This window comes from Salminus brasiliensis, chromosome 10, assembly GCF_030463535.1.
Source record: "Salminus brasiliensis chromosome 10, fSalBra1.hap2, whole genome shotgun sequence".
Taxonomy (NCBI): Eukaryota; Metazoa; Chordata; class Actinopteri; order Characiformes; family Bryconidae; genus Salminus; species Salminus brasiliensis.
The window spans coordinates 6,617,460-6,641,468 of NC_132887.1; the positions used below are offsets into that span (position 1 = coordinate 6,617,460).

The window sequence follows — 24,009 nt, forward strand, 5'->3', positions numbered from 1 at the left end:
TACTGGATGGAGCACCATCCATCATTCCAGAGAACACAGCTCCCAGGGGCCTTTATCGCCCTCTAGCCCACACCTGGATTTATGCATGGTGGCAATGGGCTTGTGTTTATATTCCTGTTCCTATTCTATTGGCAGTATGTTACTTTACTTCTCTGTGTGTGAATTTGCATATCTGTGTCAGCAGCAATAGGTGCAGCCCAGAGTAGCTGAATGCATTCATTAGAAAGGCTGTCCACAAACATGGTCAAACCCAGCACGGCTTATTTACACGTTTTATGTTTATGTGTGGCATCACTGGATGATATGATTTGTGGAAGCCCTAGAGAAGTGTGTGGGGGTCCCAATACAACATGCAATGTCCTTTTTATTCCATATTTTCCTGTGTTTAGATAAACAACCACTTGAGTGAATTTCATGTATTGTGAATATTAATGATACTGAATGTTGGGGGTGTGACCTGACGTCAGCTCAGTGCCGTGCTATAAAAATCTCCATCTGGCGGATGAGCTGTCACTCAGTTTTGGACTCAGACAAGCAGCGTCACCCTCTTCCTCTGCATTTCCCTGTTGTCCTAGCAACCGCTCAGGAACCCGGCTAGGCTTTTGTTGCTCTCTGAATATCTGACGTCTCTGCAGCAGCTCTGTTGTCCGCCACCAACGTGACCCTGTGACGTGAGGGAGGCTGCTGCTGCTGCTGCTACTGCTGCTGGAGCTGAAGACCCTGGCAGCACTGCTAACTCTTAAAGGGGAAGACACCACAACAAACCCTCAGAACACAGGAGGGCTGTATTTGAGAAAGCTTGAGTGAAAGTGTGTGAGGGGATCTAACCCAAAGCTTGCCTGTGGAGTGTGGTGGGGGGTCCAAATGCAACATGGAACATGGTGTGTGGGCGAATGGTGCGTGGGATTGGATCTAACCCTCAGTGTAATTGGGCAGTTTGTGAGTACTCTGTAAGAAGTGTTGGGGGGGGGGGGGGGGGGTTCACACAAATGAAAGTGTGTCAGTGGATCTAATCCAGTGTTTACCTGCGGGGTCTAACCCACCATGGCCTACATATGTTCTTAACTGACATGTGGAATCAGTGCTGAGAGTTGCAGTGCTGCAGTGAAAGTGGTTGGGGGTCCTAAGGCGACATCCTTTGCATTTTGCCGTGTTTTCATTGGACGTCTGCATTTATCAAGTGTGGGATTATATTGAACCCACTGTGGGATTTAAATTGGTCAGTGTTATCATATTATATCTTTGGAAGGTTTTGGGGATGTTAACCCACCTTTACATTACATTACATTAAAGGAAGCTTGAGTGGAAGTGTATAATAGGGATGTATTCCAATGTTTGGGAACTGTGGGGGTCTAACCCACCATGGCTTACTTTATATTTTACATTTGCATGTGGCATCATTGGATGATAGGATTTGTGGAAGCTCAAGTGAAAGTGTTCCAAGACAACCTGGAAACTAACCTGGAAAATATTTTGCATATTCCTTTATCTTTTGTTGTTGTTTGTTTGTTTTATTTTTTACATTTACACCTTCCTATGGAAAGATTTGGATGGAGTGACGCACCCCTTATCATTTCCTTTGCATTTTATAACAATAGCCCGGTGCTCTAACCGCTAAGCCCCCACTACCCCCCCCCCCCCCCCCCCCCCCCAAAAAAAAAAGCTTAAAGCACCTGGTATTCCCAGTCGGTCCCACCCAAGTACTAACCAGGCCTGACCCTGCTTAACCTTGGAGATCAGAGGATCGGAGATTTATTTAATTAAGCGATTTGAGTTGTTAAACTTAAAATGTTTAAGAGAAGAGGTCACATAACTCATCAATTTTTTAAATATGTCCTTCCAGTAGAAGCCTTGATAAGTCAGTTTTAGGGTGGCTTCAGACTTCTCTAAATAAATGTACATTATTATATGAAAGGGGCCCAAGAATGGAACATGGTATTTAGCTTAGCATAGTTGCATCATGAGAGTTCTGTACATGGAAATGACAAACCATGAACATCAAACACATTGTGTTTTCTTTCCCAAAGTAAAACGAAGCTGTAAAAATGGCATTCCCAAAAACCGAATTTTGTTTACACCCCCCAAAAACTGCCATAAACCCCACTAGTAAATGCCTGCCAAGAATATAAAGGCTAAAAGCTAACACTAGCCAACCAGCACTACTCAGAGAAGGGCTGAATGCAGCATGCACCTTTGCAGGTATCCGCACAAGCTGGTGAACCTAGCGGGTACTAGTCGGATGCCGGGCTGATTGCATGGTCCCATGGTATTTCTATTTAATATGTAATCCCATCTGTGAACACCTTACTGAAGGTTTGGGAGGATGAGGGTCATCCATCATGGCATTTTGGTCAACTTTTTACAGTGGCCTGTGTTATCATTAGCCAGTTTCTGAACATCCTATGGAAAGCATTGAGGGGAGTGCAACCCCCCACGGGATTGCTTTTTACATTTGTCGGTATTTGTATTGGACAGTTGCAATTGAGGAAGCTTGAGTGAAAGTGTGTGAGGGGATCTAACCTAATCTAGATTGCCCCTGAGTCTAACTCACTGTAGCTTACCTGCCTTTTACAGCTCCAGTGAATGTGTGGAGGGGTCTAATACACTGAGGGCATTTACATGTTGCATATTCCTGTGGTGTCACTGGACAATAGGATTTGTGGAAGCTCCAGTGAAAGTGTGTGGGGGTCCTATGGACACCCTAAGGAAAATGGTGATGTGTGTGTGTGTGTGTTGGGGGGGGGGGTATTAATAAATTTGCCTGTTTTCATTGGATGATTGCACTTGTGCAAACTCCAGCGTCTCTGTTTAATGGGTGATTGCATCTGTGGACAACCTAGCAAAAGTCTGAGAGGGGGAGTGTAACCCACCTTGACATTTGTTCTGTGTTTTGATTGGATAACTGCATTTGTGGAAGCTCCATTGTAAGTCTGTATGGGTCTGATCCCTACACTACACACTTACCTGTATTTTAATCGGACAGTTGCATTTCTGGAAGCTCTAGTTAGAGTGCTGAGGGAAGTCTACCCAATTACATCCTTTGATTTTCTGTAAACTGTCTTTGTGGACGCTCCAGTGAGAGTGAGTGAGTGAGGCATGCAGGCTGGACTGAATCAGCTGCCCTCTCTCTCTCTCTCTGTCTCGCTCTCTCTCTCTCTCTCTCCCTCCCACCCTCTCTCTCGCAGCCCTTCCCACTCTTGGTGAAGTGCAGATGAGCAGTTAGCTGGAGCGGAAGGCTGCTACACCGTAAGAGCCTGGAGCAAACGCAGCATCTCTACTAGAGCACACAGAGGCTGGAGGAGAATAAGCATTCGGCCGCTGCGTCGCTATGCCAGCCCCGTGCATCAGCCTGGCAGGACAGCAGAGGGAGTGGAGGCAGGCTGGCAGGGCTGCAGCACCGGGGCTGTCCATTCTAACGGGAGAGGGCAAGAAGAAGATGGACGGCATTGCCAAGAAACAGAGAGGTGGGTGACCAGCTTGAGGACCAGAGCTACTAAGACAGTTTATAATCTGGCATTACTCCCTTTTAAACCTTTATTATTTACAATGGAAATGGGCTGTAGGTTGGCATACTGTGTGCTTTGTATGGTTGTCAGGGTAATTCTGTGTTAGTTGGTTATTATATGCACTAATATCACACCTCATAAATATAGAAATGCAGGATATGGTATTCAATATGGTATTTAAATCAGCGTAGCACAGGAGCCCTGCCCGTGTGAATATGGCTATAGGATAGTATGTAAATATACTCTTTATTTTTCTCATATTAATAATAAATGCTGCTAGTTTTACAGGCTGTGATGAAGCCACTTATTCCCCAAAGTGCGTTTGCAATCACATGGCAGTCTGTTATGTAACACACATGCCAAAGATAGGTGTATTCATACGGTCAGAGTGCAGAAACCCCATACAAATCATACAAAAGCCATACTTACTTACCTCATCAATCACCCTTGTTGTTGTTGTGTTGTCGCTGGAGTTCAGGGTCTATGTAAGGACTGAAGTCAGGCGCCGAATCTGCTGCTCATAACAGCCCCGGTGTAACAAATGTTGTCTTTGTAGCTTTCAGCAGGCCTTGGGCTGTGTGGATTGCCAGGAAAAACTCAGAGGCAGCATGGGACAGGCCTCACGTCAGGCTTGCTGCTTGTGTATGAGTGATACTCAAACTCTTTGTAGTTCAGGCATCCAGACTGGTGGGTTTGCTCCGAAACTGAGCTCAACACAAATGTACAGGGTCGCTGTCAAGCGAAAAGCCTGCATCTCCAAAATGACAACTTTACAGGAGAGGGAAAACACCTTCTTAACTTTCAATAAGAAGTCAGTGTACAAAGAGTTTAGACCAAGCCATGTTGGAGCATTTCTATTGGTCCATTTCTCATGAAATTATGATATACTGTAAACTGCCAGATTCACATTATATAGATTCATCACAAATGTAGCTCTGCTATGAAGGATCTGATCATTCATTCATTAAAGACAAGCTGTTTTCAGTGTAATTAGATGCTAAAATATGTGTGCGTTGTGCATTTCGTCATATCTGAGAGAGAAATCCAACAGAAAATCACTTGTAATCAGCATAGGCGTCTGTTACAATGATTAGTCATATGTGAAGCATAGGCGCCCTGCTGAGAAGAGAAATCCAGCCAGAATCCCGCAGGGTTTCTGATTGTATTGCAAAGGTTTAAATTACCTTCACTAAAGCATTACCATTTCAAGACATTAAGGCTTTTTGGAAGACTGTAATGACGCCTGGCCGACAAATGATAATGATAATGATGATGATAATAAAAAAAAATATATAAATGTACTATGGAAAGGGAAAATGACATAAAAGCCACCATAACGGACAATAGCTTAACCGTTTAAATGACTGTTTAAATAGGATAATATATCCATCAGTACCACGTTTTCGCTCCTTTTGTATTCTAACATACACAGATAATTCTATTCGGAGCAATTACCCTGGGCATCAAATCTGATCTAATGTTGTTTTTCAGGGACTGGGCCCGACGTGACGCCCAAACCGGAGCACAAACAAACAGGCTGTGTTCCATCTGTGGCCACATCAACACAGATCAGTAACCACAGAAGAAATGGCAGCACTGCAGGTCTGAAGCAGCTCTCTTAAAGCAGTAGTTCGACCCAGAATGAAATGTACGCAGTCAATCAGCTGAGATGTCTTTGGAGGGGAGATTAGAGGCTGATGTTAAGGTCCCTAAGCTGTAGTCAAACCACAGGGTCAGGCAGAGAGGGTTAAGCACCTAGCTCAGGGGGCCCAACTGTGACTTTTTTAGCGAGTATTGAACCCACAAATTTGTGATCAATAACCCAGCACTCTAACCACTGAGCTTTCACTGCCGGCTAAGTGATGTTAGCTCATGGCCATTTGGATAGTCTCATGACAACTACATAGCTTACATCATCACCTACAGGCTTGTTTATGTGGTTTCTGACACTGTGGCTTCATGACATGCGTAGCTAATCTTAAGAATTCTGTCAGTACTCTGTCTGTTTTACTGTCCAGTCCTGGTCCTGGAGATCTACCAACCTGCAGAGTTTAGGGCCAGTCCTAATCTAACACACCTGAATCAGGTCATGAAGGCCTTTAGGAGCATCTGAGTAGTAGAGTCAGGTGTGTTGGAGTGCTGGATCTGAACTTTCCAAGGTGGTACTAAAGAGTGTTAGAAAGCATCTGAGATTGAGTCCGTTCTTAAAAAGGCTTCAGACACGTCCGTTTGCTAAAAGCTTTCACTGCTTGTTAGCTGCATTAGCCTCGTAGCTCTTGTGCTAAGTTAAAACTGTATAAATGTGCATTTTGGCTGAGCTGTCAGTTTAATCATCAGCCCCGCTGGCCTCCTTTCCCCCCTCACTCTGTCCAGCTCCAGTTTCCCAGGCTGCCGCTAAGGATATGTGGTGCAGTGCCACTGGTTGCCTCCTTTTTGGGGTCACCTGATTTAGCAGAAGTAGTAGTAGGACATCTCTTCACTTCAACCAACACAGTGTCTGAGACAGCAAAGCACTCACTACATGCCGAGCTGTTGTCCCTGAGCAAAACACATAAGAGAGCATGTGACTGATTCAGCTTCAACACTTGAGCAGCTTGGGACTTAACTGTCTATATTTAATCGAGATCTGATGAACAAGTTCAGCAAGGGGAAGCTAGTTTGGCAAATCTGGCTTTGCCAGTGTAATGCTCTCACAAAAACGAAAGAGCAGTGTTATCCGACTGTTAAACTGAAAGTCTGTTAATTCTGATTGGAAAGGCATTGTCATGCTGTGATAACAAAGCCTATAAAGGCTGTCAAGGAAAAACCTTCGGCAAAATGGCAGCTTTACAATAGAAGCAAAAATCCTTGACTTTCAATGGACGTCATTGTTCTTCTGTTTCTATAGATTTTCACACAATGTAAAGATCAACTGCCAGATTCATATTATGCCAAAAAAAGTGGCTACATCCCACACGCTGGTTAGGACTCCCTAGATCCCTTGCCATCAGCAGCCGGAGTCAGAAAGAGCACAGTTGGCCCTGCTCTCTCAGGGGTGGGTTGATGGCATTTCCTCCCCACATCTCTCCAAGTGGGATGTTGGTCAGCACAGGCGTCTGTTAGCTGTTGTATCAGAGCTGGGGAGCTGCGCATTTCTATGGGGAGCTGGCTACACAGCGATGCTGCATCTGCAGCAGTTTGAAAAGAGGCGGTGGCTGGCCTTACATGTGTTGCTCCTAGTGTTTGGGGGAGTTCATGGGAATAGGAATTGGGTAATTGGCCTTCCAAATTAGCTAGAAAATTGGGTAGTAGAAATAATATAAAAACATATATATATATATATATATAAAAAAAAAAAAATTATGAAAAAAGAGAAAAAAGACAATGCTGTTGAACACACTCTCCTGTTAATGGAGTGAACTGGTAGATGCCTGCACCACTTCAGAGCAAATACATACATGCTATTTTGGGGAGCTGTTACTTTAATGAGATTATTTCATTAATATGAATATTTATTACTGAGAATTATGACTTGACGTCTGTTTTGAAACTAATGAAAATAATTGCAAAATAAAACGTCCTATGAATGTAGATATTAGCTATAATGACAACTGTGCTGCCAGGTATTCAGGAACCTTTGACCGAGCACCCTGCGAAAGATACAGCAGCAATATTAGCCTGACAGTTTTGGTAGAAATGGATTAGTTGCCATATGTAAACATGTATGGATGAAATAAATATGAAATACTAAATAACTATAAATGTGATGTAAACATTTGGGGCCAATGACTTTTGATCTTTTAACATGTACACTTTATTGCTGTTATTTTACAGGATAAACGTTCCTTTCCTGTATTTTTACCCGTTTCATTTATTAATGATGTCTTTTATATTGAGGTACTGCTGCTGTACAGTGATTGCTCTCTTGTTTCACAGAGTCACAAGCCTTAAAGGTGGACGAGAGATTACGATTGGCTCGTGAGCGAAGAGAGGAGCACCTCAAACAGCTTGGTATTCACCTCTATCTCAATCCCTAAGATCTTTCCCTTCAGAAATATCTGTCTGGAGGGGTCCCAATCATTTTTACCATCACCCTGAGGCCTATGTGTGGATTCACAATTCTCAAGTCTTAAAAAGTCTTAAGAAAACTAAAGCATTGAGATTAATATCTAAGTAAAAACCTCCAAGCAGCTATTTTTGGGCTTTAGGACAATGTGAGAACCTCCAGATAAGCTTAGTATTCTGTGTATGGGTTGTCTGTAGCGAGCCGGGAGCGAGGCTGGCTGGCCCGAGAGGAGAGGGCCAGGAGGTTCTACGAGAAGCACCTGGAGGAGCGTCGCAAGAAGCTGGAGGAGCAAAGGCAGAGAGAAGAGAAGAGGAGGATGGCGGTGGAGGAGAAACGCAAACAGAGGCTTAAAGAGGAGCGAGTGAGTCTGGCTGACGAACTTCCAGAGTTGCTGCAGTCGTACTTTTCCTATTTTTATAACTAATTGGTCGTTTTGTGAAGCGTCAGCACAGAAGATGGCTTTTTTTGTTGCTTGGCTTAGGAGCGGTATGAATCTGTGGTGCAGAAAACCATAGAGAGGAGTCAGAAAGCCAAACAGAGAGCGGGTCCCTCTCAGAGGGGAGGCAGCACTGCCAGGAGCAGCGCAAATGGTAAATATCTAATACACATGTCCACTCAGCAAGACTGTGTCTTAGGCTTTTGTGCATCTTCTGCTCTTCTTCCCTAATGGTCTTCTTTGCTATCAGTGTGTGTGTGCTTTGCTCTTCTCCAGCCAAACGCCGCTCACTTAGTCAGTGGGAGATAGACCTGGTTAGCCGCCTTCAGACCCCTACTATCTCTTATCTAGCCAGAAGCAGGAGTGCTGTTTGTCTGTCACGAGGAGAAGGTAACCATGCGAAGGGAAATAGATTGATTATAGATTATAGATGTAGATAGTATGATTATACTGTAATTATTATGTTGTGAAAATATAAGAATATGGCCCACTTTAGAATTACGGGTACATTTGAAGTATGGAAAGATTTGACCTGTCAGTCAACTCTGTTATCATTAAACCATTTAATCCATTAATAGAGCTGACATTTTACATCAATTTGTGCCTTAACTTAATGTTCTAACCTCAAACTAGATTCTATTTTTAATTTTATGGATTTCCAGCACAGTATTGTTTATAATCGTTTATTAAAAACTGAATGGGAGATTCACTCAATATCACAATAACAGATCTGACCAATAATTCATATACTGTTGATTTATCCTCAACATTTTATACACAATAATGGGACTAGAAGTTTATACTAGACATATCTCACCGCCTTCCACATGTTTCCCGCCAGAGGAAGGGACATCAGTGGGTGCTGTTCGCAGTTTTATAATAGAGGAAACAAACAGAGTTGACCAGAACATTAGGACAGACAAAACATCTATTTTTAATTACTGAAATTAGACATTCTACAGACAATACATATTCTAGACTTCTAGAAAATGTAAATGATAGATTTCATGTAACATTCAAGTTGAATATATAACTCAGTCAATAATGTGTGGAGGGAGCCTAAAATGTACATCAAGCATTATTAATAAAGAAACAACAGTAATTTAATTAGTATTATTAGTCAAAACCGACTCATTAAAAATTGTTTTCTGGAAAAATAACAAAATATTGGGCTTATCTGAGAGGCTAAATGTACCCCCAATTCTAGAATGAACCATTTATCAGCATTTTCAACTCAAAGAACCATTTCAACACTTAAATGGTGCATGACTTGGTAAAGTGGTTCTTCTGGTTAAGAGGAAAACTTGTTGTAGATGGTTCTGTATGGGCCGTTTAGCAAAGTAGCTCTATATAGAACCAACAACTATTATTATTATCCACTATTATTTATTAGTCAAAGAACCTTTTTTCATAACTGTATAGAACCCTATTTGCATAGAGTGCATAGCATCCCATTCACCCATAGATCTGAGGAGCGCTGAAACTGAAGCAGCCGTTCTAATAGTCATCTGCTTGCTTTTCTCTCCTCTTGTTCTCATTCCTTAAATTTCTCTTGCTTTCATCTCAACCATCTCCTATTTGCAATTTTTTACACACTTCAAATCCATACCCCACTGTTCAGTTGTTCATGTTTGTCGGCGTTCAGCTTCATGCCACTCTGTGAGCTCCGGCGCCCCTCAGAAAGCGCGGCAGGGCTGCGGGATAGTGCCACACAGAGCTATCAGTGGGACAGGGGTGAAGAACAGCAGCCACAGAGCGTCCAACAAAGAACCCGTGAGCTATCTCTCTTTTTTTACCTTTCAATATTAGGTCAGATGTGGCGACACACAGACTGCAGTGTTTTAATGAGTTAATAGACATGAAAACACTTCCTTTGTCCTTTCGCAAATACACTATATGTCCAAATGTTTGTGGACACCCCTTCTAATGAATGCATTCAGCTACTATAAGTAGTAGGGCCAATAAAATAGGACTCTCTGGAGCAGATAAACATGAACCAATAGGCACCATGCCGAATGTCAGGCATGGGCTAGAGGGGTATGAAGTGGAAGAACTGTGTTCTCTGGAATGATGGTTGCTGCTCCATCTAATACTTTTGGGATGAGTTGATGAATTCAGTATGAGGTGGGTTGATGATCGTCCAACATCCTGACTTCAATAACACTCTTGTGGCTGAATGCAATCACATCCTCACAGCAATCCTTCTCCAAAATTTAGTAGAAAGTCTTGGACTTGTCTTGGACTGCGGACACAATACCCTTGATTCTGGAAGAGGCAATGAATCAGCCATATATAGTCCCAATACTTTTGTCCATTTAGTGTATGTAATTATGTAATATGCACAACTTTAAAATGAACTGTTTAGAGGTATATATGCACTAATGCACTCTACAAAAACCTCACAGAATTCCTTCCAGGTCTCAGACTGAAAAATAAGGCTTATGATAGGATATGCCTGAGAATGTAAGGGGTTAAACCATTTTATGAGCAACAGAGAATATGAAATCTGTCAAACAATTATTCTTTTAATAATACCAGGACAGAATAATGCATTATTTGGTATCAGTCTAGCATATATTGATATATTGAGTCCCACAGGGTTCGATTGTAGGGCCTATGTAATAGGCTGATAATTGAGTGTAAAGCAAATATGAGGGTAAAGAACTGAAGTGTAGGCCTACAGACAGGGTTTAAGCAGTTAAAGATAACTGTGGCCAACTGATAATGTGAATGTTCTATATTAGTGAAAACCTATGCAAGGTAATAAACATAAAAAATAATAATAATTATTCAAGACCATTTAAAAAGTATCACCAAACATCTGAGACACTGCATATGTAATGAACTAGAACTGCCATGATCATGTTTTTGGCCTTTGACCTTCTTTCTTTGTCTCACGTTTTGTCTTTTAATGGAAACGTTTGTCTACTGCGTGTCTCAGGGGTCAAATGATAATCTTGAGAAAAGGCAGTGGAAGAAGCCACAGTCTCACAGAACTGCTGCTAAAGCTGTGCAGGACAAAACACTGTCCTCCTCACCGGGGTATGTAATGAGTAAGAAGTACCAACTACTTATATTAATAACATTGAAAACAGCTTCACATATTAAATATATTAAAGGAATTTTCTGTGTGTTGCTCCTTTAAGACCTTCGGTGAGACCGCCTCCGAGACAAGCATCGCCCAGACAGGAGTGTTTGCCCCCCCTTGCTGAGGAGGATGCAGAGTCAGAGCACGTGCCCTACTCCAGTCAGCCTCAGTGCAACCAATCAGCTCCTCTGTGTTTGCAAGAGGATGCTGGACAGAAAGGTCCAGTCCTGCCAAACACAGGCTCTCTGGGACCTTCAGTTCCTCCAGCCGGCTCCCAGGCTCCCAACGGTGAGGGAAAGAATAGAACCTTCATATCTATTTTTGTCCTTCTGGCCTTAAGGTAAGAAATGCATAGTAAGAAATGCCCTGTTTGGAGCTGGTTTGGTTTGGCCCTTCAGAGATTTTCACAGCCCTAGGAGGGTTTCATGCACTTCAGGGAGCCTTATTTAGTGTTGGTAGGTTACTGAGATGTGAGTCATTGACAAAGTAGTGGTTGACTAATGATTTAAAAATAAAACACTGAAACAAACTGCTTTCGTTGTTTCTTTCCAGTGTCGAGCTTGATTAGTGTTGGAGGCCAGGGCAGACCCTCAGCTGGAACCACAGACCCTGAAGAGGCATCCCGCCTGTTGGCGGAGAAGAGGAGACAGGCCCGGCTACAGAGAGAGAGGGAGGAAGAGGAACGCAGGCAGAGAGAGGAAATTGAAAGGTGAGGAGAGATTACTTATGCAGTCAATACAGCCTAAATACTATACATTCAGTTATTGGTCAAATACTGTATTCTCAGAAATTGGTCAAATACCTTTTGTATGGACATTCAGAAACTTTCTATACAATAGTGACCAAATATTGTATATATTGTATATTATATTATATATTTTATATATTGTATATTGTATACAGATACTGTACATTTAGATACTGACCAAATATTGTACATTCTGAAACTGGTCATTTAATACTGCCTAATACTGTACATTCAATACTGGTTGAATACTGTACATTCAGATAATAATCAAATCCTGTACATTTGGATACTGTCCATATAATAATGGCCAAATACTGTTCTTTCAATATTGGCAAAATACTGTACATTTAATATTGGTGAAATACTGTACATTCAATTATTGGTCAAATACTGTATTCTCAGATATTGGTCAAATACCTTTTGTATGGATATTTAGAAACTGTCCATACAATAGTGACCAAATACTGTAAATCCAGATATTGAAATACAGATATTTTTTATTTAGATTGTAACCATACAATAGTAAATATTGTATATTGACCAGGCTGTATACTGGCCAGATACTGTACAAACAGAAATTGGTCAAATATCTTACATTCTTTCAGAAACTGTCCATACACATGTTGGCCAACTACTAAATATTCAGATACTGACCAAATACTGTACAATTAGATACTGGTAATTTAATACTGGCTAAATACTGTTTATTCAGTACTGGCAAAATACTGTTTATTCAGATACTGTCCAAATACTGTATATTCAGATACTGACTAAATACTAACAGATTTATTACTGACCAAAACTCTATATTTAATACCAGACAAATACTGTTTATTCAGTACTGGTCAAATACTGTGCGTTTAGATACTGTTTATTCAGTACTGGTCAAATGCTGTGTGTTTAGATACTGGTGATTCAGTACTGGTCAAATGCTGTGTGTTTAGATACTGGTGATTCAGTACTGGTCAAATGCTGTGCGTTTAGATACTGGTGATTCAGTACTGGTTAAATACTGTGCGTTTAGATACTGGTGATTTAGTACTGGTCAAATACTGTATGTTTAGATACTGGTGATTCAGTACTGGTCAAATGCTGTGCGTTTAGATACTGGTGATTCAGTACTGGTCAAATACTGTGTGTTTAGATACTGGTGATTCAGTACTGGTCAAATACTGTACATTTGTATACTGGTGATTCAGTACTGGTCAAATGCTGTGTGTTTAGATACTGTTTATTCAGTACTGGTCAAATGCTGTGTGTTTAGATACTGGTGATTCAGTACTGGTCGAATACTGTGTGTTTAGATACTGGTGATTCAGTACTGGTCAAATACTGTATGTTTAGATACTGGTGATTCAGTACTGGTCAAATGCTGTGCGTTTAGATACTGGTGATTCAGTACTGGTCAAATACTGTGTGTTTAGATACTGGTGATTCAGTACTGGTCAAATACTGTACATTTGTATACTGGTGATTCAGTACTGGTCAAATGCTGTGCGTTTAGATACTGGTGATTCAGTACTGGTCGAATACTGTGTGTTTAGATACTGGTGATTCAGTACTGGTCAAATACTGTGTGTTTTGATACTGGTGATTCAGTACTGGTCAAATAATGTGCGTTTAGATACTGATGATTCAGTACTGGTCAAATGCTGTGCGTTTAGATACTGGTGATTCAGTACTGGTCAAATACTGTGCTTTTAGATACTGATGATTCAGTACTGGTCAAATGCTGTGCGTTTAGATACTGGTGATTCAGTACTGGTCAAATGCTGTGCGTTTAGATACTGGTGATTCAGTACTGGTCAAATGCTGTGCGTTTAGATACTGGTGATTCAGTACTGGTCAAATGCTGTGCGTTTAGATACTGGTGATTCAGTACTGGTCAAATGCTGTGCGTTTAGATACTGGTGATTCAGGACTGGTCAAATGCTGTGCGTTTAGATACTGGTGATTCAGGACTGGTCAAATGCTGTGCGTTTAGATACTGGTGGTTCTATGCTGCACATTTAAATTATGACTGAAAATGGATACTTGTCATAAAATCTTGACAATCTAAGAGTAGTTGGTGTGTGTCTTCAGGCGAGGGAGAGAAGAGCTGGCCCGTCGAAGGGCTGAGGAGCGAGAGAGGCAGGAGGCCGAGGCCCAAAGACTGGAGGAGGAGAGGAAGAGGAGGGAGGAGGAGGAACAAAGGATGGCAGAGGAGGAGAAAGCTCAAAAGCAGAGAGAGGAGGAACAAAGACTCCAGCAACAGGTGAGAGATCAGAACTTCCCTCTTTGAGACACGTTGTGCAGTACTTTGTGGCTTCGTAGTAGCACCATGTTTGTGTGAGGAATGAATATATGCTGTCCTGTTGGCTGTCAGAGGGAGGAGGAGGAGGCTCGTCAGAGGCTCATAGAAGAGCAACAGAGGCTGGAGAGAGAGCGTCGCTTCCAGAGAGAGGAGTCTGAGCGGCAGGAGAGGAAGAAGGTATGACAGCCCAGAGCAAGGTTCAGTGCCTACTGAATGTAGGTCAGCTGTGCTGAGCACCAAGAGGGATTACAGTCTGACAACAATTTCACAGGCCAGAATTTCTTTAAATAAAACTTTGGCATTTCTTGAGAGCGTGTTGTGTTTGTTCCCACAGCGGCTGGACGAAATTATGAAAAGAACGAGGAAAACAGATAGTGCTACTGAGAAGGTAAGACTCAATAAACACGTTGCTGGTAGAAGCTTGGTCATTTCTCAATGCCGACTACCTTATTACACACTAAGGTGTATTATTCAGGAACTGCTGCCACACGATTGGCAGATAATCAAATGCTTGGACCAATAAAACTGCTCTAAATGACCTGGATTAAACTCTTATTTTACATTGACTTCCATTTAAACTCAAGAACATTTTTACCCTCTCCTGTAAACTCATTTTCAACCATTTTGAAGATACATGTTTTTCATTAGACAGTGACAATGTTCACTAACCAGGCACTTGATTATCTACCAATCGTGTGGCAGCAATGCACTGCACGAAATCATGTAGATGTGGACCAGCAGTTCCAGGTGGTGTTTACATCGACCTCCAGAATGGAGCAGAATTGTGACCTCAGTGATTTTAAACATGGCATGATTGTTGGAGCCGGTTTGAGTATTTCTAGACCTGCCGGTCTCCTGAGAGTTTCAGCACAGCAGTGTCTAGAGTTTACTCAGAGTGGTGCAATAAGGAAAACTGAGGATGTAACCACCTTGTTGATGACAGAGGTGAATGTAGTATGCATTAGACTGGTTTGAGCTGACAGAAAGGCTACAGTAACTCGGATAACCACTCTCTGCAATCAGATCCTCACAACAGCGCTCCTCCAAAATCTAGTAGAAAGCCAACAAAAGCTGGATAAACTCTTTAGGAACTTTTTGTTCCTATATCTTCAGCATAAGCAGAAGATGAGATCAATTATTTGATTGTTTGTGGTCCTTAGAAACCTGCTTCCTCCAGTATTATAATGAAAGACGGTCTTCCGAATGAGAATATCAAGCCCATTCACAGTCTGCCGCTAGAAGACGTCATCAAGCTGCCTGCTCCAGCCAAGGCCTCTAAGATGGCTCTGGACAATGAAGAGGACATCCTTCCTGCAGTGGCCTTCAAAGAGCGCAGGTCCCTCCGCACTCTCACCGGCCTGGATGAGATCCAAGCTCATCAGCGAGCAGGTCAGAGATCGTTCCCTACAGTCCTAATCCAAAAATGATCTGCCATGGCATGCTTTCAGAGACGTGCGGCTGGCTTTCCTGCCTTAATTAAAATGAATGAATTACAACAGGATGACAAAACTGGTTCAAAAATTTCTTTGTATGCTTTGTTTTCTCTTTCTTCTCACTCCTCAGAAGTCATCTAACGATAAACGAGGAACCTGCAAGCCTGTACTTTCTTTATGTGAGAAAACAGACGCAGAATTGCTTCACCTGCACTTTAAGAAACCCTCTATGACACATTTCACACCTTTGGGATAGGAAGGAAGCATCTGACCCCTGCTGCTCCGCTGACTGGTGTGTTTCGAGCCCACTCTGCATGTCCAGTTCATGCTCTGTGGGAATGAGGCAAAGCACACTTCAAGCTAATGGCTTCACAGTGTTTTACAGTGCAATGGCCTTCACCTTAAGCCTGAATATGCCATAGGTTTAGATTTACTCAGTGATGTTTGAGATGTTGTGGTGGGAAATGCTAACTGTTTCATTTACCGTCAATATATAGAGATCAATAAACAGACTCGTTACACACAACACGACCACACACTCTTTAAAGAAGGGGCGCTTCAAATGGGTCGTTTAAGCGATGCCATAAAAGAACCATAGCCATTTTTGGGTCCATAAAGAACCATCAAATACGGCTCGGCTTGACCCGCCATCCCTTAAAGTCCCGCCATCCCTTCTGTCCTGGCACTGAAGTGGTGGAACGAGCTTCCCCTGGGTGTCCGAACAGCAGAGTTCAACGCTCGCTGTCTTCAAACCCAGACTGAAGACCCTCCTCTTCTGAAAATACTTGGGCGAGTAGTAGAGTATTATGTGTCTAAGATTAGAGGTATATTTGAATGATTAGTCTATTCAAACTAGCTGGAAAGAAATCCCTGTACCACCATATAAGACTGATGTCCTGCTCAGGTGTGCAAAATAATCATTATAATATAATAATATAACCAATATAATCATAGTAGAGATGGTCAGAATAATGAAAGTAATCATGCTGGTTAATGGTGGTAATAATAATAATAATAATAATAATAATAATAAAAATAGCAGCAACTAGTTAGAGTCCATATTGTTGATGACTGTAAAAGAGATGTATGAACTGGTCAGAATACCCCTTTTTTCAGGTTACTATTTTTCTTTTTAGACCTTTAGAAGGTTCTTCATGCTCACAGGCCTCTGTTACAAGCATTGGGTCTCATTTATCAATCATCCCATAGTAAACAGGACGATTTTCTTTCAGCATCTCTCATCAGCTGTCTAAATGAATGCAGTGAGCCTTGAGCCTTGACGATCCCACATCAGCATTCTTACTCACATCCATAATACTCTGAGAAATTAAAAAGTGGTTCTTCTAATGCATCACTTGAAGAACCATTGGAAGCACCCTTACTTTTTAAGAGTTGAATCCATTTTTTATCCAAAATACATCCTACTTAAAGGTCCTGCTTTGCAACGCAGCTGATCTGTGACGTATTTGTATGAAATTGAAGTACCTTTGCATCAGTTGTTCTTGCTGAGCTGTGCTTCTGAAGCCTGCTGCTGGGTCAGAACAGCCCGACTCAGCTGTTTCCTCAGCTTCATCAGTTTTGCATCGCTGCTATCTAGCTATTCCAAATAGGAGACGTACAATCGTGCATTGAAAAAGGTTACAATTGCCTTGGATTCAGCCTCATTTCCACATGGATGAAACACATCGGCACAGTGTTGTCTTTGTTTTCACTTCCTTTTTGGCCGATAGCTGTGCAGATGCAGCTGTGTTTCATTCAGGTTGAAATGATGACGTGAATTCCCAGCTTCACTTTTTTTCCAGGGTGTTTTTATTTACCAAACCATAGGCTGTTAGAAACTGTACTCTCCACCCTTTTTTCTAGGGGGTATTTGTACAGTCCCTCAGTAAGCTTGTGCAATTATGGCAACTTTAATTAATGCATTAATTCTAATATGAATATGGAGTGTAGATGTACACAATCTAATTCAGTATTTTATCAGTGTAAATAAACTCGCTTTGAAAGCAAACCCTGGGTGTGTGTTGGGAAATGACTGCTGCTGCAACCAGTGCAGACGCGTTGGGTTCTAACTGGGTTAACTGGGCCAAAACAAACCCATTACCACTGTGGGATTTATGCAGAAGTACCTTCAGAAGATGAAACAATGGCTTTTGTGTGCCTGGGCTCTTACAAAAAAGCAGGTGCTTCATGTAGATTTAGGTGTCAGGGCAATTTTTAACCTTTTCTGGATGATCTATAAAGGTAAAGGTAAAGGTGCATGACCCATCTGTGGTAGTGAACATACACACACACACTAGTGAACTAGGAGCAGTGATCCTAAACACACACACCCAGAGTGGTGGGCCAGCTCCAGCGCCCAGGGAGCAGAGAGGGTGAAGGGCCTTGCTCAAGGGCCCAACAGTGGCAGCTTGTCGAGCCCGGGAATCGAACCCACAACCCTGTCATCAATAGCCTGGAGCTCTAACCGCTGAGCCACCACTGCCCCTAAAAGCTGGTTTGCCCAGACGGGGAGCCCCACAATCCTGGTGGATGACAAAAGGAAGTAGACTTAGGGGAAGGACTCATTCAAAAGGCAAGGCTATGCCACATACATACATACATACATACAGTACATACATCTCCAAAACGGTGACTTTACAGGTGAAGGCTGTTTAAAATGCTCTCGACTTTGAATGGAAGTCAATATAAAAGTTATAAGAGTTTATGCCAAGTGATTTAGAGCATTTCTATTGGTCAGTTCATCCAGAATTATTGACGCAGTGTACAGAAGCAGCTACAGGGTTCAAACTATGGAGCTTGCAGCACACATAAGTCGTGTGTGTGTGTGTGAGTGTGTATATATATGGTAAAGTATATGTAAACTATGTACAGCAAAATGTGTCCTCTGCATTTAACCCATCTGTGGTAGTGAACACACACACACACACACACACACACACACAAGTGAACTAGGGGCAGTGAGTACACACCCCCCCAGAGCGGTGAGCAGCCAACTCCAGCGCTCAGGGAGCAGAGAGGGTAAAGGGCCTTGCTCAAGGGCCCAACAGCTTGCCGAGCCCGGGAATCGAACCCACAACCCTGTTACCACAACCCAGTGCTCTAACCCCTGAGCCCCTATATATATATAAAACCTACACCCTATATACACTACACATAAAAAAGGGTTAAAAATGTAGTTCGCTACCAGCGACTGTCCTCTGCTCACAAAAAACATGTGCAGGGTTTGGCCTTTGAGAAACCTACAAAGCTCTGCTGCTACAGAGCCCCTTTTATTCCAGTGTTGTCCACATGGTGGCATTGCAGTGTTAAGCAAGTTCTTCCTTTTCCACTCCAGAGTCCTGTAATCACAATACACACAGAAACAGATGATTTACTTCCTCAAAAACCATATGCTAATTAACCTGCCCTTTGTGTTTAGTGTTTTTAGCACATTTAACAGTCATGTTAACATCTCCTTCCTCTGCTCTGTTTAACTGTAAGGTACATCTGTGACTTCCCAGAGTCTAAATAAGCCACTGCATGTTTTGCTGTCCAAAATTAGAATATCTCCATAAATATTGTTTTTGGCTCAATTACTTGTAATTTAATCAATATTTATTGTACTTAAATGTTAGATTTTGTAGCAAAATACTTATTTTTTTATTTAATGCAATAACACTGAGTTTCAAATTCTCAATTTTAAAAGGAAATCAAATCACTTTAGGTCTAAATTACATATTTTCATTTTTATAGATGGTAAAAGGTTGTATGAATGTATGGGTGCAGAGGACGGTCTGGGACGGGGTTTAAAAAGGTCTCAGAACACTGGGAAATCAGCTGTTCCCCTGTCCGCTAATTATTTACAAGTAAAACAGCTGCCAACATGGCCAGGTCAGGCCACCCCAGCAAGTTCAGTCCACGAGCAAAGACCACAAGATGAGCAAAGAAGTCTCCAACAGTCCTAAATTGTCACCAAGGGACCTACAGGTAGCTCGTACCACAGCTCTTACCACAGGTTTGACTGTAGTAGGAGTGTGCAAGGAGGAAACCCTCAGGGCAAGGCCACAGTTTACGAGAGAACCGCTAGACAAAGACCAGGACCTCTGGAGCAATCTACTTTGGAGAGGTGTTATGGAGGACAGCACATCAGCGCAGTGATAGCGCTGGTGGAGAAGGGTGATCAGGCCCAGCGGCCTGTCTTTTGTTAAGCCCACTCAAAGCAGTTCTCACCTCTTTGCTGGGATGGGAAATGGAGGCCAGTGTGACAGAGGGGTGCCAGGTTTCATTAGATTTAGCTCACGTCAACACAGTGATGCTGAGCTCTTCAATGGGTCTGTGTGTGTGTGTGTGTGTGTGTATGTGTGTGTGTGTGTGTGTGTATGTGTGTGTGTGTGTGTGTGTGAGCCATATTAAGCAGCCTCTTCTGCATGTGACCCCTACTGGTATACCCAGAGAAAAACCCTGACACAAGTGAAGTAGAGCTCCTGATTTGACTCTTTTTGGAGGTTTTGGTGTCACCCACTCTTGTTGACGTTCATGCATTTAGCTCTTGTATAATATGTTTGGTGGCTGTTGCATTTTTCTGTACTCAAAACTACCTAGAAACTACTACTAGCTATAGTTAAGGTTAGGGTTGTGTTAAGTGTAGTACAGTCTTCATCATAACTTTTAATGAGGAGTGTTTAGACTAGTTTAGCCTGCTTGTAGCATGGATACAACCTTGTAGTGGCATTTGGGAGAAACATGTGCACCCAGGTTTGAGACATTTGTGCAATACCAGTGATTTTCTTAAAAAAATCAATTCTTTGTTCTATGTCGTGAAATTTAGCACAGAGTTTTTATGATTACAGAATGTATGACTTATATTTTGGATCATAATTTGGTCAGAAATGTAAATAAGAACGGTTTTATGAGCTATTTATATACAGGCCGCAAATTTGGAGGTCCATGAAATTCCCAGGTCACTGCATTATTTACATGCATGTTTGTGAAATTGCTATTTAAACATAGCAATATATGTTTTCTGGTATTTTTTCTCTGCATTTTCTAGCCTCCCATTTACAAAAACACAGCATTTTAGGCCTTTTTATTATTTGTTTTAAATAACTTTTTTTTTAAAAACTCAAAACAAAAAAGCTTTGTAAAAATGCTGGCATCCAGATGTTTACTAAAAATCTTATGCTACATTATTTTTACAAGTTGTTGTTCTAAACGAACAAGTTTAGTTTTTTGAGACATGCTGTTTGTTCAACACATAAAACATAGACAGAAATGTGCTTCTGCTTTATTTGGGTCTACTTTGGCCGTTACGCTTGCATCTGGAAGCACTGAACATGAAAAGGTATCCGTGCCGCCTGTTTGGCTGGCATGATCCTGTGGGGTTGTTGTTTGGGGTGGTTTTTGCTTTCTCTAGTGGACAGAGAGATTCTCAGAAATGCTTCTGCAGACAAAAATAACAAAAATAGACTGGGATTGGGATTTGGGATGTGATTTCACTCAGATCACTAGCTACATTTGCCCAACACATGCTAGCTACTTTGTTTGCAATATAAGGTGTATTTTTAACCGAATCAGTCTGTGTATCGAACAAGAGACAAAAAAAACAACAACATCGAATCGAATCGGAACTCGTACCCCCCCTAAAACCATCGCTACACCCCCAGTCAGCCATATTAAGCAGACTCTCCTCCATCTCACCCCCCACTACCACTAACTTCAGGACATGCGCACGTCAAACCGGGCTGTGAAGGCGATTCAAACCTCCCAAATATTCCCATTCTGGTAGAAAAGAAGACCTGAACTGACCATTGCCGACATGGAGGCCGTTAAAGCGTTTAATGGCGAGGTTTGTTCGACATTCGTTCGTAAATACACACCTGAAATTTGGGGCTGATTCAGTGTTGTGGTCTGCAGGCCGGGACTGTTAGCTAGCTGTCTAGCTATCTAGCTAACTGTAGCTATACCGTTCCCTGGATTTACACCCATTTGGGTGAAATATTCAGCTAGCTAAACCACTTGGACGTGGATTAATGTTCCTAGTGCTGCTGGGGACCGCTTTCATGTGAAATATTACGCCAGAATTGTATTTAGATACGTGATCATTCAGTGCGCAGCATGTAATGGTAGCAAATCCAGATCCGGAAAGTGTCCGGAATCCGCGCCGGGGCTTTGTTCCAGCCGCCTGGGCGGTGATGCTGCCGGCGGCTGCAGGCGGCTGCAGCGGAGCCGTCGATGAAGCTGGAAGGAAATCCCGGCGCGGATTCCTACAGTCTGGACCTGGATCGCCAGCTCTAGCGCAGATGGCTAGCTAACACAAAGGCCGTAGCTTAGCAGAGGCGTGCTAACGTTTTTATATCAAATAGATGACTTTATTCAAACTGCTTAGTTTAAGTGTAGATATATATCTTATAAGTGTGTAATGAGTGATTTCTGTGCATTTAATCGGGGCAGGGTGATCGCCAGCAGCATCTATTTGACCGGGTTTGCTAGCTAATGCGTCGTTTGGGAATTTCTAAAGGTGTCAGAAATGCACCCTTGACCAGTTTAAAGGTTAGATTTGGTGGTATTTGATTGCAAAATCGCTTAAAACGCGTAAAATCCTAGTTTTGGACATTGCAGCCATGGCTCCACCTGTTTGCCCCTGTAGCCCGGTTGCTGAGCAGTGTATGACACAGCTACTGTCCTTTATGTAACTCAGGATTTCTGCACCACTGTAACAGTCCCAGCTCTGCAAGAGCAGATATCTCCACTATTAATGCCATCTTAGTTTATATGTATATAAAATTGAAGGGATCCTGGTTTAATGATCAGTTGAGGACGGCTTCAGCGCCCCGGTTTCTCAGCCCTGCTGCTGGAAGACTCCTACACATCCTGCTCAGCATCCTCTCCTCAGTCACTACTAATATAGGATAACATCCTAGCTTATGTGGACAGTCTGTCCAATTTTTTGTGGACACCCTTTCTAATAATTGCATTCGGCTACTTTAAATTGCACCCGTTGCTGCTGACACACACACACACACACACACACACACAGCTTGTCTAGTCCCTGTGGAGTATTAGTGAAGTATGGCCAGTAGAGTGGGACTCTGGAGCAGATACACATGAACCTCTTGGCATCATGTTAGAGGGGTATAAAGCCCCCCAGCACCAATAAACCGTAGAGCAGTGGAAGAGCTGTCTTCTCTGGAATGATGGGTGGTGCTACATCCGATACTTTTGGGATAATGAGGGGTGGTGATCATCCTAACACACTTGTCGCTGATTGCAAATCAAGTCCTCATAGTAAAGCTCCTCCACAATCGATAAGGACAGACAGTTACTCCAACAAAAATACTGGGGGGGGGGTGGAAGACATTGAATAAGCAGGTGTCCCAATACTTTTGTCCGTATAGTGTCTGCAACATGGAATAGATTTAAATTAAATCGTCCATTCAGAGCAGTTTCAACGCTTCGGTTTCGCAGTCCTGCTCCTGAAGGACCCCCGTATTCTGCAGAGTTTAGGATTCTTCCTGCTCAGTGTCTCTCAAATCTCAGCATCTTCACATGAAACCGCTCAGTTATGAATTTCAATGCCTGAAATGGACGTCACGTACCAAACAAGGTACAGTGCACCGCTGTCCATTCGGACAGTATCCCCAAGTAGTGTGCACATAGGCCGAAAAATAAAAAGGTACTTGTGAGCTTCAGTAAGGATGTCTAGATACAAAGGAGCCAAAATACACTGGTTTCAAGTGTAACCACTGAGTGGAGTTATAATCAAGTGTAGTTATTACATGCAATCGCAAGCCTGTTATAACTGCTGCTAAATATACTTTGATGCTGCTAACTAGTTCAGATACCACATTTTTCATCAACAAATTGAATTATAAACTTATTACCTAATATCTAGATATTCAGTATTATAAATGATGATGATGATTTCTAAATAGTTTGGCGCTCCTGAAAGTCTCAGCGTAGGATCGCTGGTTCTAGCCATCCGTGGGCCGGGAGTAAGTAGAATGATCCTCCCTATTACTCTGCGCAGTGCTAGCCAGCAGCTAATGTCCTTCTCCGAGTGCGTTCAGCGATCCTGTGATGTTGTATTAGTAGGCAGTTTGGAAAGTAGGATGTGAAGGCTAAAAAAACTCTACCGAGCAAAGTAAATAAATGTTTAATCTTTATGCTATTTGGAAATCATTATCATCATCGTTATCTATGCAATCCGCTATTTACAGTGACCCAGTCGAAATAAGGGTGGCCAAACTTTTGCATTCCGCAGTACCAAATGACAGAAGTAAATTTTAAGTGGTTTAAAATTTCGTAAAATGAAAAATGTTGGAGATTCTAACCCAAAGAAAAGCAGATAAGATAAGATAATCCTTTATTAGTCCCGCAGTGGGGAAATTTCCAGTGTAGCAGCAGAAAGGGATAGCAGGACACTCAGTTACAAAAATTTAGATAAATAATTTACACTATATACACAATATAAATAAGAATTAA

At 42.2% G+C, this 24,009-nt stretch overlaps 2 protein-coding genes across 5 annotated transcripts in view; both read left to right on the forward strand.

Moving 5' to 3' along the window:
* The first annotated feature begins 3,162 nt into the window (after positions 1 to 3,162).
* On the forward strand, positions 3,163 to 17,557 carry map7a (microtubule-associated protein 7a). Of its 4 annotated transcripts, XM_072689065.1 has the most exons (15): positions 3,164 to 3,464; positions 4,998 to 5,108; positions 7,422 to 7,496; positions 7,749 to 7,912; positions 8,033 to 8,141; positions 8,264 to 8,377; positions 9,609 to 9,760; positions 10,929 to 11,029; positions 11,134 to 11,363; positions 11,628 to 11,784; positions 13,906 to 14,077; positions 14,189 to 14,293; positions 14,451 to 14,504; positions 15,277 to 15,505; positions 15,680 to 17,557. In XM_072689065.1, the coding sequence occupies exons 1-15, from the start codon at positions 3,329 to 3,331 to the stop codon at positions 15,688 to 15,690; spliced, it is 1,920 nt and encodes a 639-aa protein (XP_072545166.1). In that variant the 5' UTR covers positions 3,164 to 3,328; the 3' UTR covers positions 15,691 to 17,557. The 4 variants fall into 4 exon arrangements, with proteins under 4 accessions (XP_072545167.1, XP_072545166.1, XP_072545168.1 ...); XM_072689066.1 differs by lacking the exon at positions 4,998 to 5,108 and having other exon boundaries at positions 3,163 to 3,464; XM_072689067.1 differs by lacking the exon at positions 8,264 to 8,377.
* Positions 17,558 to 21,241: 3,684 nt separating this feature from the next.
* The window catches only part of LOC140564039 (SR-related and CTD-associated factor 8-like), a 33,130-nt gene continuing 30,362 nt past the window's right edge, over positions 21,242 to 24,009 (forward strand). The window contains exon 1 of the mRNA XM_072689075.1: positions 21,242 to 21,373. Within this exon, the coding sequence (XP_072545176.1) occupies positions 21,344 to 21,373 (30 nt within the window). The 5' untranslated portion in view covers positions 21,242 to 21,343. The remainder of the gene's footprint in view (positions 21,374 to 24,009) is intronic.